This window comes from Giraffa tippelskirchi, chromosome 11 (assembly GCF_054371585.1).
Source record: "Giraffa tippelskirchi isolate mGirTip1 chromosome 11, T2T-mGirTip1v1.2.pri, whole genome shotgun sequence".
Taxonomy (NCBI): domain Eukaryota; kingdom Metazoa; phylum Chordata; class Mammalia; order Artiodactyla; family Giraffidae; genus Giraffa; species Giraffa tippelskirchi.
In genome coordinates, this window is record NC_137285.1 from 63,341,531 (window position 1) to 63,358,108 (window position 16,578).

Consider the following 16,578-nt stretch of genomic DNA (forward strand, 5'->3'; position numbering starts at 1 on the left):
CTTTACAGCATCGGACTTTGCTTCTATCGCCAGTCACATCCACAACTGAGTGTTGTTTTTGCTTTGGCTCCATCCCTTCATTCTTTCTGGAGTTATTTCTCCACTGATCTCCAGTAGCATATTGGGCACTTACTAACCTGGGGAGTTCATCTTTCAGTGTCCTACCTTTTTGCCTTTTCATACTGTTCATGGGGTTCTCAAGGCAAGAATACTGAAGTGGTTTGCCATGCCCTTCTCCAGCGGACCACATTCTGTCAGACCTCTCCACCATGACCTGTCCGTCTTGGGTGGCCCCACACGGCATGGCTTAATTTCTTTGGCTTACTTTCAATCATCCTTTATGATTATACAGTGGAAATGAGGAATAGATTTAAGGGACTAGATCTGATAGACAGAGTGCCTGATGAATTATGGATGGAGGTTCGTGACATTGTACAGGAAACAGGGATAAGACCATCCACAAGAAAAAGAAATGAAAAAAAGCAAAATGGGTGTCTGAGGAGGCCTTACAAATAGCTGTGAAAAGAAGAGAAGCGAAAAGCAAAGAGAAAAGGAAAGATATACCCATTTGAGTGCAGAGTTCCAGAGAATAGCAAGGAGAGATAAGAAAGCCTTCCTCAGCGATCAATGCAAAGAAATAGAGGAAAACTACAGAGTGGGAAAGACTAGAAATTTCTTCAAGAAAATGAGAGATACCAAGGGAACATTTCATGCAAAGATGGGCTCGATAAAGGACAGAAATAGTATGGACCTAACAGGAGCAGAAGATATTAGGAAGAGGTGGCAAGAATACACAGAAGAACTGTACAAAAAAGATCTTCACGACCCAGATAATCATGATGATGTGATCACTCACCTAGAGCCAGACATCCTGGAATGTGAAGTCAAGTGGGCCTTAGGGAGCATCACTATGAACAAAGCTAGTGGAGGTGATGGAATTTCAGTTGAGCTATTTCGAATCCTAAAAGATGATGCTTGGAAAGTGTTGCATTCAATATGCCAGCAAATCTGGAAAACTCAGCAGTGGCTACAAGGACTGGAATAGGTCAGTTTTCCTTCCAATCCCAAAGAAAGGCAATGCCAAAGAATGCTCAAACTACTGCACAATTGCACTCATCTTGCATGCTAATTGCACTCATCTTGCATGCTAGTAAACTAATACTCAAAATTCTCCAAGCCAGGCTTCAGCAATACATGAACCATGAACTTCCAGATGTTCAAGCTGAATTTAGAAAAGGCAGAGGAACCAGAGATCAAATTGCCAACATCTGATGGATCATCGAAAAAGCAAGAGAGTTCCAGAAAAACATCTATTTCTGCTTCATTGACTATGCCAAAGCCTTTGTGTGGATCACAATAAACTGTGGAGAATTCTGAAAGAGAGGGGAATACCAGACCACCTGACCTGCCTCTTGAGAAATCTGTATGCAGGTCAGGAAGCAACAGTTAGAACTGGACATGGAACAGCAGACTGATTCCAAATAGGAAAAGGAGTACGTCAAGGCTGTATGTTTGTCACCCTGCTTATTTAACTTATATGCAGAGTACATCATGAGAAACGCTGGGCTGGAAGAAGCACAAGCTGGATTCAAGATTGCCGGGAGAAATATCAATAACCTCAGATATGCAGATGATACCACCCTTATGGCAGAAAGAGAACTAAAGAGCCTCTTGATGAAAGTGAAAGAAGAGAGTGAAAAAGTTGGCTTAAAGCTCAACATTCAGAAAACTAAGATCATGGCATCTGGTCCCATCACTTCATGGCAAATAGACAGGGAAACAGTATCAGACTTTATTTTTTTGGGCTCCAAAATCACTGCAGATGGTGACTGCAGCCATGAAATTAAAATATGCTTACTCCTTGGAAGGAAGGTTATGACCAACCTAGACAGCATATTAAAAAGCAGAGACATTACTTTGCCAACAAAAGTCCATCTAGTCAAGGCTGTGGTTTTTCCAGTGGTCATGTATGGACGTGAGAGTTGGACCATAAAGAAAGCTGAGCGCCGAAGAATTGATGCTTTTTTGAACTGTGGTGTTGGAGAAGACTCTTGAGAGTCCCTTGGACTGCAAGGAGATCCAACCAGTCCATCCTAAAGGAGATCAGTCCTGGGTGTTCATTGGAAGGACTGAAGCTGAAGCTGAAACTCCCAGTACTTTGCCCACATGATGCGAAGAGCTGACTTATTTGAAAAGACCCTAATGCTGGGAAAGATTGAAGGCGGGATGAGAAGGGGACGACAGAGGATGGGATGGTTGGATGGCATCACTGACTCAATGGACATGAGTTTGGGTGGACTCTGGGAGTTGGTGATGGACAGGGAGGCCTGGCGTGCTGGGGTTCATGGGGTCGCAAAGAGTCGGACAGGACTGAGCAACTGAACTGAACTGAACTGTACCTATGTTTTAATCCCCCCAGTGGACTTAGGAGTGTTACCTGAATTTTATAGTAGTGGAAATGGAAATTCTGATCGTGTGACTGTTAGATGATCTTTGTCGTCATCTAGCTAGTTGATTCCACCTTTTGAGGGTTGATCTCAGCTGAGGACCCAGTGACTCTAGGCCCTGGGAATTTAGCATATTTCTTTCTTCCACTGCTGTAACCTTTTTGCACACCTTTCTACCAAGACTGAGTAGGAAACAGGACACAGTCTGGAACCAGAGGTAGCGCAAAGCATGACAGAGAGAACAATACCCCTCTTCTGGTTTTGCAGAAGCTCTGCACTTGGTCACCGTGTTGAAGGACTTGGAGGAGCGCAGGAACATGGCTGTTTCCCATCGCAGGGTTCCTTCCGTCAGTCCTGGGGAGGAGCCGTGTATCCATAACTGAGGAATTTCCAAGCAGTCTTTCAAGAGGAGAATGCCTTTTGCTCCTTGTCCTCCCTGCAGCGTGTTTGGTGTTGGCCTGAGCTCTGGGTTCCCTGAAGCGTCTGACAGGGGTGCTGGCCATCCCCGCACGGGCCGGGCCTTGTCCCTGCGTGTGCGGCTCCGAGGCAGGACAGTGGTTCTGAACCGGAAGGCGGTCTCCATCCCTTGTCCTCAGGGCGGCTCTGTGCAGGCGTCCGTCAGTTGTCGGCAGCGTGACCAAAGCCGCCGCAGGCCCCCACCGTCATCGGTGGCTCTTCTCAGCGTGGGGCACGGGGACCGGCTGAGAATTGTCTTTGTTTTGCTGTCAGGTTTGGGTTAGTTTTGCTGTCAGGTTTGGGTTAGTTTTACTGCTGTAGCCATTTCGCCTTCTCATCTGTCAGGAAGCTCTGGTTCTGGGCCACATGAAAGGCTGGATCTGCGGGAGCCTACCTCCCCAGGGCAAGCCGCGGCTTGGAGACTAGGGCTTCGGACGGTGTGAGCTCTGTGGAGCCATGACCACTGGCCATTCTGCTGAGAGCTGTTTCAATTAGACTTAAGCTTTAAGGTAACTCAGTTACAAAATACCAGCAACTTAAAACAAGATCGTTTTTCCTTGCTCATGCTTTGCGCCCCTCCTGGTTCCAGGCAATCTTCAGGGAGCCCTGCTCCCCCCAGATCCCCCCTGCCCAGGATGTACCAGCCTGGTACCCAGACTGTGAGGTGGTGGCGTTGTGTGCATGGCAGCCAGTGGGAGAAAGGGTGGAGGGAGGGCCAGGGGGTTCGGGTCAGAAACCTGCTCCCCGTTGGCTGGAGCCTGGTTCCATGGCCAGACGCAGCTGCAGGAGAGCCTGGGGAATGATGCAGAGCGCAGACAAAAGTGATGCAGAGGAAGGACCAGAGAGCAGTCTCTGTCACACAGCTCTGGAGAAGAAGCCAGGAAACCGTGACCATTATCTCCCAAGGGCTAGTGCTTTCAATCTAGCACATCCTAAAATCAACAGCTGCTCCACCCCCTGAGAGAAAACCCTAGCCCCTGGGGCTTGTGTGCAGGAGGCCTTTCTCTGGGCACATTCAGATGCTTTCTCCAGTGTCAATAAGCCTTGGGCTTCACATGAGAAAACTCAGCGTTGAAGCCATTCTGGTGGTGGGATTATATCGTATAAGCCATGAGCTATGAAGAAGGAAGTGGCAACCCACTCCAGCGTTCTTGCCTGGGGAATCCCATGGACAGAGGAACCCTGTGGTTGCCAAGAGTCAGACACGGCTTAGCGTCTACAAGCGGCCGCAGCAAGCCCTGAGCTTGGTGGTGGTGAGTTACGCTCTGCAGGCAAGCGTGGGGTCTGTGCCACTGTGTTATGGGGACACGCTGACAGACCAATTAAAAGAGTTTCTTCTCTATTCCTGTTTTCAAAGAAGGTTTGCAGTCAGAGGTTGGATTTTGTTTTGTTCTTTTCTTGCAAGGGAGAGCCTTGAGCCTGTTGCGTAGCGCATGTTGTGCGGTGGTCGGAGGGACTGGAGCGCCCCGGTCCGCGCGTCCTGTTCTTCCCAGTGTGCGGGTGCTGGGCCAGGAGGGCAGGCCCTGCAAGGGACACTTAGAAAGGTGCAGCGGCTCTCGTCAGATTTCCCCCGTAGTATTGCTGATATTCTTCGTAGTTGCCCGAAGATTCTTTTGGTAGACTTGCTCACATTGGGACTTTAAAAAAAAAAAATCAGTTTATTGTGTTTGAATTAAAATTTTGGACCATGAAGTTACATAGGATTATTCTTTCATTGTACAAAGAGACTCTGAAAGATCACCTTAGGTACCTCTGTTTTTGTGTTACCGACCGTCCTGAAGCCTGTGTGCCTTCATCTTTGTTTTTTCCCTTCGTCAAAAACCCCTTCTTCCCTGTTCAACTGAAGGCAGCACATCCAGCCTTCTCAGCCCCACTGAAACGTCGCCTCTTCCAGAAAGCTTTTCTGAAGCTGCTTTGCAGCATCTTTCCCTTGTGTGGGATGTGAGACTGTAAGCCGTGGGGCCAGGCCGCCTTGGCGGAGGTGTAACAGCTTGTGCAGGAATGGGTGAGGTGGGATTGGACATTGCTGCTGCTTTTCTGGTGACAGTGGCTCCATCACCAGAAAAACTAAGGAAGTTTCTCTGGAACACAAGCTGAAATTGCTACATCCTATTTGTCTGAAAGCATTATAAGCGAAAGGTGTAGCTTTTGCAAGCTTTAAATTTATAGAACCTATCTAATTAATCAAATTCTGCTGCAACCAATCCACTTTATTCACACTGCTATCAATCCAAAGGCATTTTCATGTCAACTAAGCTAACATTTAATTCCAGGCGGTTGTATTTTAGAAGTCATCTGTGAATAAATGTGGAAGATAAGTGTATATTGGATATCTGTGTTTCACCATCTGTTAGGAAATAAAATTATTTTGTTTAAAACAATGATGTTTATATACCAAGTTCCTTATTGTTGTTCCGTCGCTCAGTCGTGTCTGACTCTGTGTGACCCCGTGGACTGCAGCGTGCCAGGCTTCCCTCCCTTCACTATCTCCTGGAGTTTGCTCAAACTCAGCATCCAGTGAGTCGATGATGCCATCCAGCCATCTCATCCTCTGTCGCCCCCAAGTTGCTTAAAGTGTCCTTGGATGTGGTTCAGTCGCTCAGTCGTGTCTGACTCTTTGTGACCCCATGGACTGCAGTGCGCCAGGCTCCTCTGTCCTCCACTGTCTCGCGGAGTTTGCTCAAATTAATGTCCACTAAGTCAATGATGGTATCTAACCATCTCATTATCTGCCTCTCTCTTCTCCTTTTGCCTTTATTCTTTCCCAGCATCAGGGTCTTTTCCAGTGAGTCAGCTCTTCGCATAAGGTGGCCAAAGTATTGGAGCTTCAGCCTCAGCATCAGTCCTTCCAAATGAATATTCAGGGTTGATTTCCTTTAGGATCAACTGTTCTGATCTCCTTGCAGTCCAGGGAACTCGCAAGAGTCTTCTCCAGCACCACAGTTAGAATGCATCAGTTCTTTGACGCTCAGCCTTCGTTATGGTCTCACACCCGTACATGACCACTGGAAAAACCATAGTATGGACTGTATAGACCTTTGTCAGCAAAGTGATGTCTCTGCTCTTTAATATGCTTGTCTGGGTTGGTCATAGCTTTCCTTCCAATGAGCAGGTGTCTTTTAATTTCGTGCAGTCACCATCTGCAGTGAATTAGGAGCCCAAGAAAAGAAAATCTGTCACTGCTTCCAGTTTTTCCACTTCTATTGACCATGAATTGATGGGACCGGATGCCATGATCTTTGTTTTTTGAATGTTGAGTTTTAAGTCAGCTTTTTCACTCTCCTCTTTCACCCTCATTAAGAGGCTCTTTAGTTCCTCTTCACTTTCTGCCATCAGAGTGGTATTATCTGCACATCTGAGGTTATTGATATTTCTCCTGGCAATCTTGATTCCAGCTTGTGTTTCTTCCAGCCCAGCGTTTCTCATGATGTACTCTGCATATAAGTTGAATAAGCAGGGTGACAATAGACTTGTCGTACTGCTTTCCCAATTTTGAACCAGTTGTTCCATGTTCGGTTCTAACTGTTGTTTCTTGACCCGCATACAGGTTTCTTAGGAGACAGGTAAGGTGGTCTGATTTTCCCATCTTTTTTAAGAACTTTCTAGTTTGTTGTGGTCCACACAAAGACTTCAATATAGTCAGTGAAATAAAATAGATGTTTTTTTGAAATTCCCTTGCTTGCTCCATGATCCAATGAATGTTGGAAATTTGATCTCTGATTCCTCTGCCTCTTTGAAACCCACCTTGTACTTCTGGAAGTTCTCAGTTCAATGTACTGCCAAAGCCTAGCTTGAAGGATTTTGAGCAAAACCTTGCTCGCGTGTGAAATGAGCTCAGTTGTTTGGTAGTTTGAACATTCTTTGGCATTACCCTTCTTTGGGATTGGAATGAAGACTGACATTTTCCAGTCCTGTGGCCACTGCTGAGTTTTCCACATATGCTGACACATTGAGTGCAGCACTTCAACAGCATCATCTTTGAGGATTGGAAATAGCTCAGCTGGAATTCTGTCACCTCCATTAGCTTTGTTTGTAGTAGTGCTTCCTAAGACCCACTTGCCTTCATACTCCAGGATGTCTGGTATAGGTGGGTGAACACACCATTGTGGTCATCCAGTTTGTTAAGACCTTTTTTGTATAGTTCGTCTATGTGCTCCTGCCACCTCTTCTTAATTCCTTCTGTTTCTGTTAGATCCTGGCCATTTCCGTCCTTTATCATGCCCCTCCTTGTGGGAAATGTTCCCTTGATATCTACAGTTTCCTTGAAGAGATATCTAGTCTTTCCCATTCTGTTTTCCTCTGTTTCTTTGCACTAAGAAGGCCTTCTAATCTCTCCTTGCTATTCTCTGTAACTCTGCATTCAGTTGGGTATACCTTTTCCCTTTCTCTCTTGATTTCACGTCTCTTCTTTCTTCAGCTATTTGTAAAGTCTCCTCAGACACCCACTTTGCCTTCTTGCATTTCTTTTTCTTGGATCTATTTCTCACTTCCACTGTATAATTATAAGGCATTTGATTTAGGTCATACCTGAATGGTCTAGTGGTTTTCCTTATCTTCAGTTTAAGCCTGAATTTTTGCAATAAGTTACTCATGATCTGAGCCATAGTCAGCACCAGGTCTTGTTTTACTGACTATAGAGCTTCTCATCTTTGACTGCAAAGAATATAACCAGTCTGATTTCAGTGTTGACTGTCTGGTGGTGTCCTGGTGTAGTGTTGCCTCTTGTGTTGTTGGAAGAGGGTGTTTGCTATGACCAGTGTGTTCTTTTGACAAAACTCCGTTAGCCTTTGCTCTGCTTCATTCTGTACTCGAAGGCCAAACTTGTCTGTGATTCTGGGTGTCCCTTGATTTCCTACTTTTGCATTCCAATTCCTTATGATCAAAAGGCCTGTTTTTTTTTTTTTTGGTGTTAGTTCTAGAAGGTCTTGTAGGTTGGGGCATAGACGTGGATTGCTGTCATGTTGACTGGTTTGCCTTGGGAATGAACTGAGATCACTCTGTCATTTTTGAGGTTCTACCCAAGTACTGCACTTTGACTCGTTAGTTGACTGTGAAGGCTGTTCCATTCCTTCTAAGGGATTTTTGCCCACAATAGTAGATATCATGGTCACTGAATTAAATTCGCCCATTCCAGTCCATTTTAGTTCACAGATAAGCTTTAAAAAATAGCTTGTTCCCTCTGTCTGCGTGTCTGCTTCTGTTATGGTTACCAAAGGGGAAAGGGCAGGGGACAAATCAGGAATATGAGATTAACAGATGCACACTACTGTTTATAAAATAGATAACAAAAATTTACAGAATGGCACAGGGAACTATACTCAGTATCCTGTAGTAATCTATAATGGAAAAGAATCTGAAAAAGAATGTGTGTGTATATATATATATTATATATATATGTATATATAATATATATAAATGACAATCACCTTGCTGTACGTCTCAAGCTAACAATATTGTAAGTCAACAGTAGTTCAATTAAAAAAACAGCTTGTTCATGTTCAGATTACTAATATCTAAATTCATCTGGGCACTCTGAGAAGTCAGAGCTGTTTTCTTTGAAAGTAACTGCTGTATTCCATAAACAGAATACTAACCTCCACCTGTGGAGCTTGGTCCACCTGCAGTCGAGGAGGATAAGACCTTCATTCCCAATCTCCACTTCACTTATCGTCTGTGTGAATTTCTGCTTTGGCTCATGTGTAGCATTTGGTCAAGACTGTTACTGCTGAAGACTTGTAGGACTGAATTACTTTTTCATGCTAACTTGTCTTAGAGCTGAAAGAAAGTGCAAAATGTATTTTGTATTTTGCAGGTTTAAAAATCATGTTTAATTATTTTAACATATAGTAGTATGGGAAAAGATGTGAAATCTTCAAATCATAGTTGAGAAACCATGCTTTGCCGTAAAGAGAAAGTTGGACCAGGGATAGGAAACATGAGCTTAATTACCAGCCTTTTCTTTTATAGGTTTTTGCAAGGCTATTTAACCACTTGACCAAAGGATCTTTATAGCATGTGGACTGTGATATGATTAAACGTGTAAATACAATTATGGATTTTAAAATTCTTTAATGTGCAAATGAAAGGACTTTTGAATGTAAGGTCCTGCTAGTGAGACTAGAAGGAGGGGACTGCTTTGCATGGTGTCAGCGTGTGGGTCCCAGGGTGTCCCTCAGTGTTGGCTACGTGTGGAGTTAGAAAGCGGGAGACGTCACGGTTGCCGCGGGGCTCCGGGCTGGGCAGGTTGGCTGTCGCCCGCCAGGAGGGGCAGACAGTGCTGTGAACCACTGGGGAGACCGAGGAAGATGCTGAGCTCCATCCTGAGTTGCATTTTGGGGTGCCGGGGGTGGGGGCATCTGCAGGGGAGCATTGCCTCAGATGGAAACAGGAGTCAGAAGCTCAGCAGGGGAGTCCAGGCCCCAGAGGCACAGGCTTGGGAAATGAATCAGTCAGACCGCAGAAACCGACTCTGGCTGATTTAAGCAGAAAAGGAATTTATTGAGGAGATGTTGGGCAGCTGACAGAATCTTGAGGAAGTCTTAAGAACCTGGCTCAGAAAACAAGCAAGCAGAAAGGGGACTTAGTAGCTAGACCCACAGCCAGAGTGTGTCCTGGAGGGAGACTGCCCGGCACCCCCCACCCCACCGCGTGGCCTTGGTGCTTGCTGCCCCGGGACTGCCCGGCCTCCCAGCCCCCGCTGCCCGGTGAATCCGCCCAAGTCTGGGTCGTACGCTGGCCCCCTGGCTGCAAGCAGGGCCACTGAAACCAGGACGGCTGACCTGGTTTGAGCTGCGCAAGTCCACTTAAAGGTGCTTTCTTTCTATAAATATGGACTCCATGAGCCACGGTTGGTTGACTCTGTGGGGCAGAACCGAGAATATGGAGCAGATCCCAAGGACCAGCTGTAAGGTTATATGCAGACGTGTGACTGAATGGAGGCCCCAGTGTTGTTCCATGGTCACCTGTAACTGGCCCTTTCGCAAACAGCCCAGAAGGGGTGAAATCTGTGAATGTGGTAAGATCTGATGATGCTGAACAGTCAGGAGGATCCAGATGTCTGTATGGGAAGCATCACACTGTTGGTGATGGGTGAGCCTAGGGGTGAGGGCCGAGGAAAGGGTGGCCTGGGAGAGGTGAGCAGGGGCAGAGGGCCTGAAGGGGAGCTGAGCGGGGGCAGCCACAGGGGCAGGAGGAAGGCAGAGCAGTTGAGGAAGGAGGAGCTGGCGGAGGGAGTAGGCCAGCTCAGCACTCAGGTCCCAGGCTGTTACCCTCGGTGACCTCAGCACAAGCGGCCTCAGTGAGGGAGGGGCAGGATGTGGGAGAGACGTGGGCTGGGAGGCAGGTGGGGATGGGCTCTGGGCACGTGTTCACAGGCCCCTTCAGCCACCAGCCACTGAGTGGGCTTTGGCAGGTTGTTTAAACACTCGGCACATCTGTGTGCCTATGCAGGGAAATGTGTAGTAATAGTCTCCATCGGCTGCACGGGTATCCATGGGATAATCAGGTGCTTGGCCCAGCATCCTGTACGCTGTAGGTGCTCAATAAATGTGCATGCTGCCGTTGGAACACTCACCGGCAGTTTGACTGTGAAGGGCAGAAGAGGGGTTGGAGCAGGTGTAGAGCGTCGGGGCGTCTGCTCAGGAGTTTGATGTGTGTGAGAGGAGGAGAAGGTGCGGGTAAGGAGATGGTGAAAACCCTGGGGCAGGCAGGGCAGGATGGGGCTGGGAGGTAGGGGGTCGTTGTTGAGAGAAGAACACCTCCTCTGTGGGTGGAGAAGGTCATCAGCAACTCAACATACAGAATGACGTGGAGGACTTTGGTCCTGGCCTTGGAGGGCTTGCCCATCAACAAGCCAGGTGGCTTAAAACCCCAGATCTCTTGTTAGGGAAAGTGTTAGTCGCTGAGTCATGTTCAACTCTTTGCAACCCCGTGGACTGTAGCCCACCAGTCTCCTCTGTCCTTGGAATTCTCCAGGCAAGAATACTGGAGTGGGTTGCCATTCCTTTCTCCACGGGATCTTCCTGACCCAGGGATCGCACGTAGATTAACTGTCTGAGCCACCAGGGAAGCCTTGTCAGTGAGGGCGCCTCCAATACACCACTACTGGTGTTGCTCCAAGAACTTCCCTTGGCTTTGACCTTGAAGCCCAGGCCTTCTTTTAGTAGAAGAAATAGGTGACTTCCTTGATGGTGCAATGGCTAAGACTTTATGCTCCCACTGCAGGGGGCCCAGGTTCAATCCCTGCTCAGGGAACTAGATCCCACATGCTGCAACTCAGACCTGGTGTGGCCAAATAAATAAATAAATATTTAAAAAAAGAAGCAGAAACTAGGAAAACCATGTCCTACCAAATGACTATTTCTCCCTCTGTGGGAACTTCATGGGGAAGAATGTGGGTTTCTGCCTCCATTTTTAAGTGGTTGTTTGCAAGTTAATTAATTTACCAGGAAGAATGACATTTCTAACTTAAGTAGACATGCCTGTGTATTTCATATTTTTCCCTTTCAGTAAACTTCTGGGGAGAAGTATTTTTTTAATTTAAAGCAAAAAGTGACTGGTAGCACCATGATTATGATGTTATAACTCATGTAGTTACAGAACTCATTTCATCAGTCATGCAGCCTGGGCATTTGTTTTTCAGCGGAATGCCCTCAAACAGGTACCCATGGGTCCCAGGAGTCTTCCGGGCGGCAGCAGTGCTGCTGCTGGGAGCTTCAGGTCTTGCCCTGAGGCTGCCGGTCTGACTGGGGGCTGCGCAAGGCTGGGGCTTCTTATATCTCTGCAGGGTGGATGCCAGCCCACTGCATGAAGGGCCAGTACTGAACTCCTCTAAGACCCCTGGGAATGGCAGCTGACTCTCAGAAATCCCTGTTTCCTGCTCAGGGCCCAGGGGGATTAATAGTGCAGGAATCCCTACCTTCCGAGAGGTTTCCCGGCTCTGGGATCTAAATAGGTGCTCAGCTTTTTACGACTCGGAGAAAAACAGCAGTAAGTGGCTCAGTAAGTAGCTCGTTAGCATAACCTGTTTTTCCTCAACACCTCAGCATCTAGACTGCTGCTACCTTCTCATCCTCATCCAGTGCCTAAAGCCATTGTTGTGGTTGACCTTAAAAAAAAAAAAATGCTCTTTCTCTCCGCCTCCCCCACTGAGAGAGTTTGGCTTTAAAAGGCGGCTGGCTGTAGGTGGCGGGGCTTGAGAGGCAGATGAAAAGCGGTCCAGTTAGGAGTGTGGACAGTTAGGAGTGTGGACAGCCAGGCGGCCCACCCTCCCTTCGGCAGTCACTGTTGTTTCTCAGATCCCCGCTGGAAGGTGAGGTTCCTCCCTCCCTGGCTGGGGAGGATGGCAGCCTCCACAGGAATGCTGCGGTTTTCCCAGAGACCAGTGAGACCTGGAGAAGGCCAGGCACAGGCCCCTGCCCTGCAGACCTCACCGGCTGTTCCCACTCTCGGGGGCCAGGAGCCGTCTCAGGGCTGCCCCCATCCACCCTCTCCTTCCTCCCTGCTCACACCCCCTCCTTGTCTCTGCACTCCGCACTCTGCCGCTTGCTTGGAGCCCCCAGATGCTCAGAGGGCATTCTCCAGAGTGACCTGTGCTTCTTGAAGCCGTTGGCCTGGCTAGAGGCACCTCCAGGGTAGTTGTCCGCGGAGCCCCAGCTCGGAAGCCTTTCGTGACTCTTGCAGGATGTTTCTCCTTCCCTCTCTGAACTGTCTTGATCTTTGAGTTTTGTCTGTTGGCACGTGAGCCTGGCCCCCTGCATCACGATCTGGAGGGGAGGCTCCTCTGAGCTGGCTGTGTCCCCACCCCGTGCAGCAGGTGCTCTGAATGCAGAGGGCTGCTAGACTGAGACCAGCCCCTGAGCCCTGACGCATGTTCCCAGGATGGGAGCCTTTGGTCAGGTAACATCTGTGAATGGCCAGAACAGTTGCTTAGAGTTAATTCATTTTTATACCTGTTACTGGGCTGAATTTTTTAAAGTGTGTGCCTGATATTGGCAGATGGATGTAATTTTCCTAGGATGTAATTTACATCCGAGCCCTTTTCTAAGGATCTTGGCATATCCATCCCATCCCCCTTGAGGAGGAGATCAAGCCTTGTGTCACATGGGAGCTCTTGGCTGAGACCTTCTCATTTCACTTTTCATTTCCAGTGAAATTTTTTTCTCTCATCCTAGTGACTTTTTTGAACTGTGTTTCTTTATTTTATATACAGAGATAAAAGATGGCCAAAGTTTAAAAAAAGAAGATAAAGTCAGATACTCTTAGGCAAAGATATCCTTTCAAAAAAGCATGTGTGGAATTCCGTGTCCACATGTCCTGCAGCTGAGGGAAGGCACGGCTCTTTGCAGGAGGTAGACATCTGCAGAAAAAGGGGGGTGGACAAGGGAGTCCCTATAACCAGAGCCTTGCCTCCGTTTGCTGTCACGATTCTGTTTTGGCTCTGTGCCTTGTTCCTGCTATAGGTGCAAAACGGGCTCTCCTTTTACACAATCTCCTTGTGTAACTTTATCTAGTTTCCAGATTGTAAAAGTAAGTTGAGCTAAAACTGACCAAATGAGAAAGATGTGTTTGTTCGGTGACTTTCAGGAAGAAATATTGACATGGTTTTATTTCTTCATGCTAAGATCTCTGACTTCTTTGAAGTTAGAGAAATTATGGCTGTTTCTACCCTTTTGCTTTAGGTTGACCCTTAAATGTCTTATTTTCATTGGGTGTGCAGAACTTCCTGATTGTGTGCTTTCGTAAACTCTGTTATGACAGCCCAGATTTCTATTTCACTTGTTCTTTTCACAGGTAATTATTGCTCCTCCATTTGGGACTTCTAAATCCCAGGGTCAGCTCTGCTCCAAGCTCAACTGGCCTCTCCATCTGTTGTCATTGCTTTTTCTGTTAGATGAGAGTCATCCTCTTAGTAACATGATCTGATAGGTATTGTGTTATGTGCCAGGCATGACGCAAAGACATCATCATTTCATTTTAACCTCCTGATAACTACAAGGCAGATACTGTTGTCATTTTCATATTACAGATACTAAGTGACCAGTTCGTTCAGAACTAGATAGTGATGGCTCCAAAGCCTCTTCGTCTCCTGGCAAGCGAGACTACCTTGGTTCCTTGGGTAGGTCACAAGAACTTGGATAGACTTGAACTCCATCCAGAGTTCATGTTTCTCACCCAGACAGATCTGCATTGGAGTTTTGGCTCTTCCTCTTAGCAGCTATGTGATCTTGGGTGAATTACTTAAATCCTCCAAAGCTCGTCTTCATTCAGAAGTTGTGTGTGAAATCTGATGATAAATTCACCTTCAGTATACAAGGCATGAGGTGGACTGTCATTGACTATTTTACTTTTTACCAATACATTCGCTTGACTTTTCTAAGGTAATTTTTGGCATGTGAAGTTGCCTGTTTTCTTTTCTTTCTGGAATGCTGAGCCCTGGCGAGCTCAGCCTGTAGTGGGGGTGACTGGTGCCTCTGATGTTGGCAACTCTTTATGGCCATTGGCCTCCTGTAGCTTTTCAAAACATTTCTGGAGGCAGCTGGGTGTGTTTGTAGCCTGTTTTTGCAAGCAAATCATGGAGTTAGTCCTGGCCTTTTAGGGTTTGAGAGAGCCCAGTAAATAGCATACCTCTTACCTGCCTGAGATGGACACAAGGAAAGAAGTTGGCAGATGGGAGACTGAAGTGTCACCTTTATTATGAATATAGTTGATGCTGGATGTAGAATAAAGGAGATACAGATAAGTGAACAGAAGGGATTCTAAGGAGAGAGGATGGAGGAAGGGAAGCTTAGATCCAGTCAGAAAAGTGAAGGGAGAAGAGACTGCAGTCAGGATTCTTCGCGTGAGATGAGGGTTTTGGAAGGGGTCTCTGGTCTCTGTGTTGTCGCATCTTCAGGACAGTCGGGAGACGGGCCTGCTGAGGGTCACAGCGGTTCTGGAGGCTGGCAGCTTGGGAACTCAAACATCTACCCCTCCAGTCTCTGGATTGTACTCAGTGCAGGGCTGCTTTGTGGGAGGAGAAAATGGAAAGATTGTTATTTTGGAAAACTTGACTCTTTGAAAACAGTTATGTATGCTACATTTAGGAGCTTCTCTTAGTTAAGTATTTTTGGAATACATGGATTTTAAGATGTTGTGTGACTCTGAAGTAAGTCAGAGAAGCACAAATATGTGATCTATTGGGAATCTTAAAAAAATGATACAAATGGACTCATTAATATTTGCGGAACAGAAGCAGACTCACAGACTTAGAGCACAGTTATGGATACCAGAAGGGAAGGTCGTGGGCAGGGACAGATTGGGAGTTTGGGATTAACATGTACACACTGCTGTATTTAAAACGGATTAAAAAAAAGAATTACTTAAAAAGCTATATGACAGTTAATAGTTTCTTGTACACACATATATTTTATATTATATAATATATTTATATGTAGTTTTTATATTTTATGTCTTTATTCATGTATATTGTTATGGCTTATTTTTAGTGTGTCTTTTGGGGTATATTAATTTCTGGGTTTTGATTCTGAAGGAAAATGAAATCATAATAATGATTAACAACTGCTGAAAATATGACCTGCTGTGTGATATTTGATTTGATTTGTTAATCTTAAAAATACAGACTTGGTGATGGTTTCAGTCTGAAGCAGCACCCTTGCTCCTGGCCCTTTTCCTGGTGTAACTAGTCTGATGAGTGTAGAGGGCGAAGCTCTTCCCTCTCCAGCCCGCTACCCTCAACTCCCATCCCTGTGTTTTTTCTTGATTTGGGGCTTTTGAAAATAGATATGTTTCCTGAATTCATCTAGAAATGAAGCCCATTCCAAATTAAATCTATCACCATTTTTAACCTCAATGCTTATAAAAACTGTGTATTAACCATAATCTAAGAGTATCTTGGGCTTCCCTGGTAGCTCAGTAGTATCAGTAGAATCCGCCAGCCAGTGCAGCAGGAGACTCTGGTTTTTCGGGAAGATCCCCTGGAGAAGGAAATGGCAACCCACTCCAGTATTCTTGCCTGGAGAATTACATGGACAGAGGAGCCTGGTGGGCTACAGTCCATGGGACAGCAAGAGAGTCAGGCACATGTTGGCGACTTAAATTTTTGCAGCTGTAGAATTATATTAGACTTCAAATAATTTAACTATTAACATTTTACCATTTAAGATCTAGCCCAAACTCATGTTTTAGGGGGTAAAATTATATCTCATGAGAGCTATCAGCCTAAGTATATAGCCTCTTAACTCGGCATTCAACAAAAGCATACAACAAACAAAAGTTAATCTGTCTTTTCTTTTCTTTTCAGCTTCTCAGACAAGCTATTCAGTGGAAAAGGCTTACATTTTCAGCCATCAGTTCTGGATTTTGGAGTTCAGTAAGTATTTTCTCCTTATAATTTTTAGCAATTTATCACTTACACTATTTGCTTTCAGGATATTTTTTATGTATGTATGGTACTAAATATATTTTAAATAGATAATATCAAGAGATACTGTTCCTAGAACTTGTTGAAAGGAACTTTTTTGTGAAAAGGAGAGTATAAGAGTTGTTTTAGTCCTTTCTTTAGTTTTTAATAAATATGTGTTATAATTTAAGTCTATGGTGTTACGTCCTTGTTTTTCTGAAACAAAGCAGGTTATTTTTTAATGAAAAACTCTACATATCAATGGTTTCTGAATTT

General features: G+C 45.8%; 1 protein-coding gene across 13 annotated transcripts in view; it reads left to right on the forward strand.

The window, feature by feature from the left end:
- Nucleotides 1–16,578, forward strand: part of TMEM131L (transmembrane 131 like) — a 170,658-nt gene that overhangs the window by 73,325 nt on the left and 80,755 nt on the right. For all 13 annotated transcript variants that reach the window (XR_014069599.1, XR_014069600.1, XM_081544943.1 and 10 more), the window contains exon 4: nt 16,204–16,272. Coding sequence is in view for 11 of the 13 variants with exons in the window: in XM_081544943.1 (XP_081401069.1) it covers nt 16,204–16,272 (69 nt within the window). In the remaining 2 variants the exon portion in view is untranslated. The remainder of the gene's footprint in view (nt 1–16,203; nt 16,273–16,578) is intronic.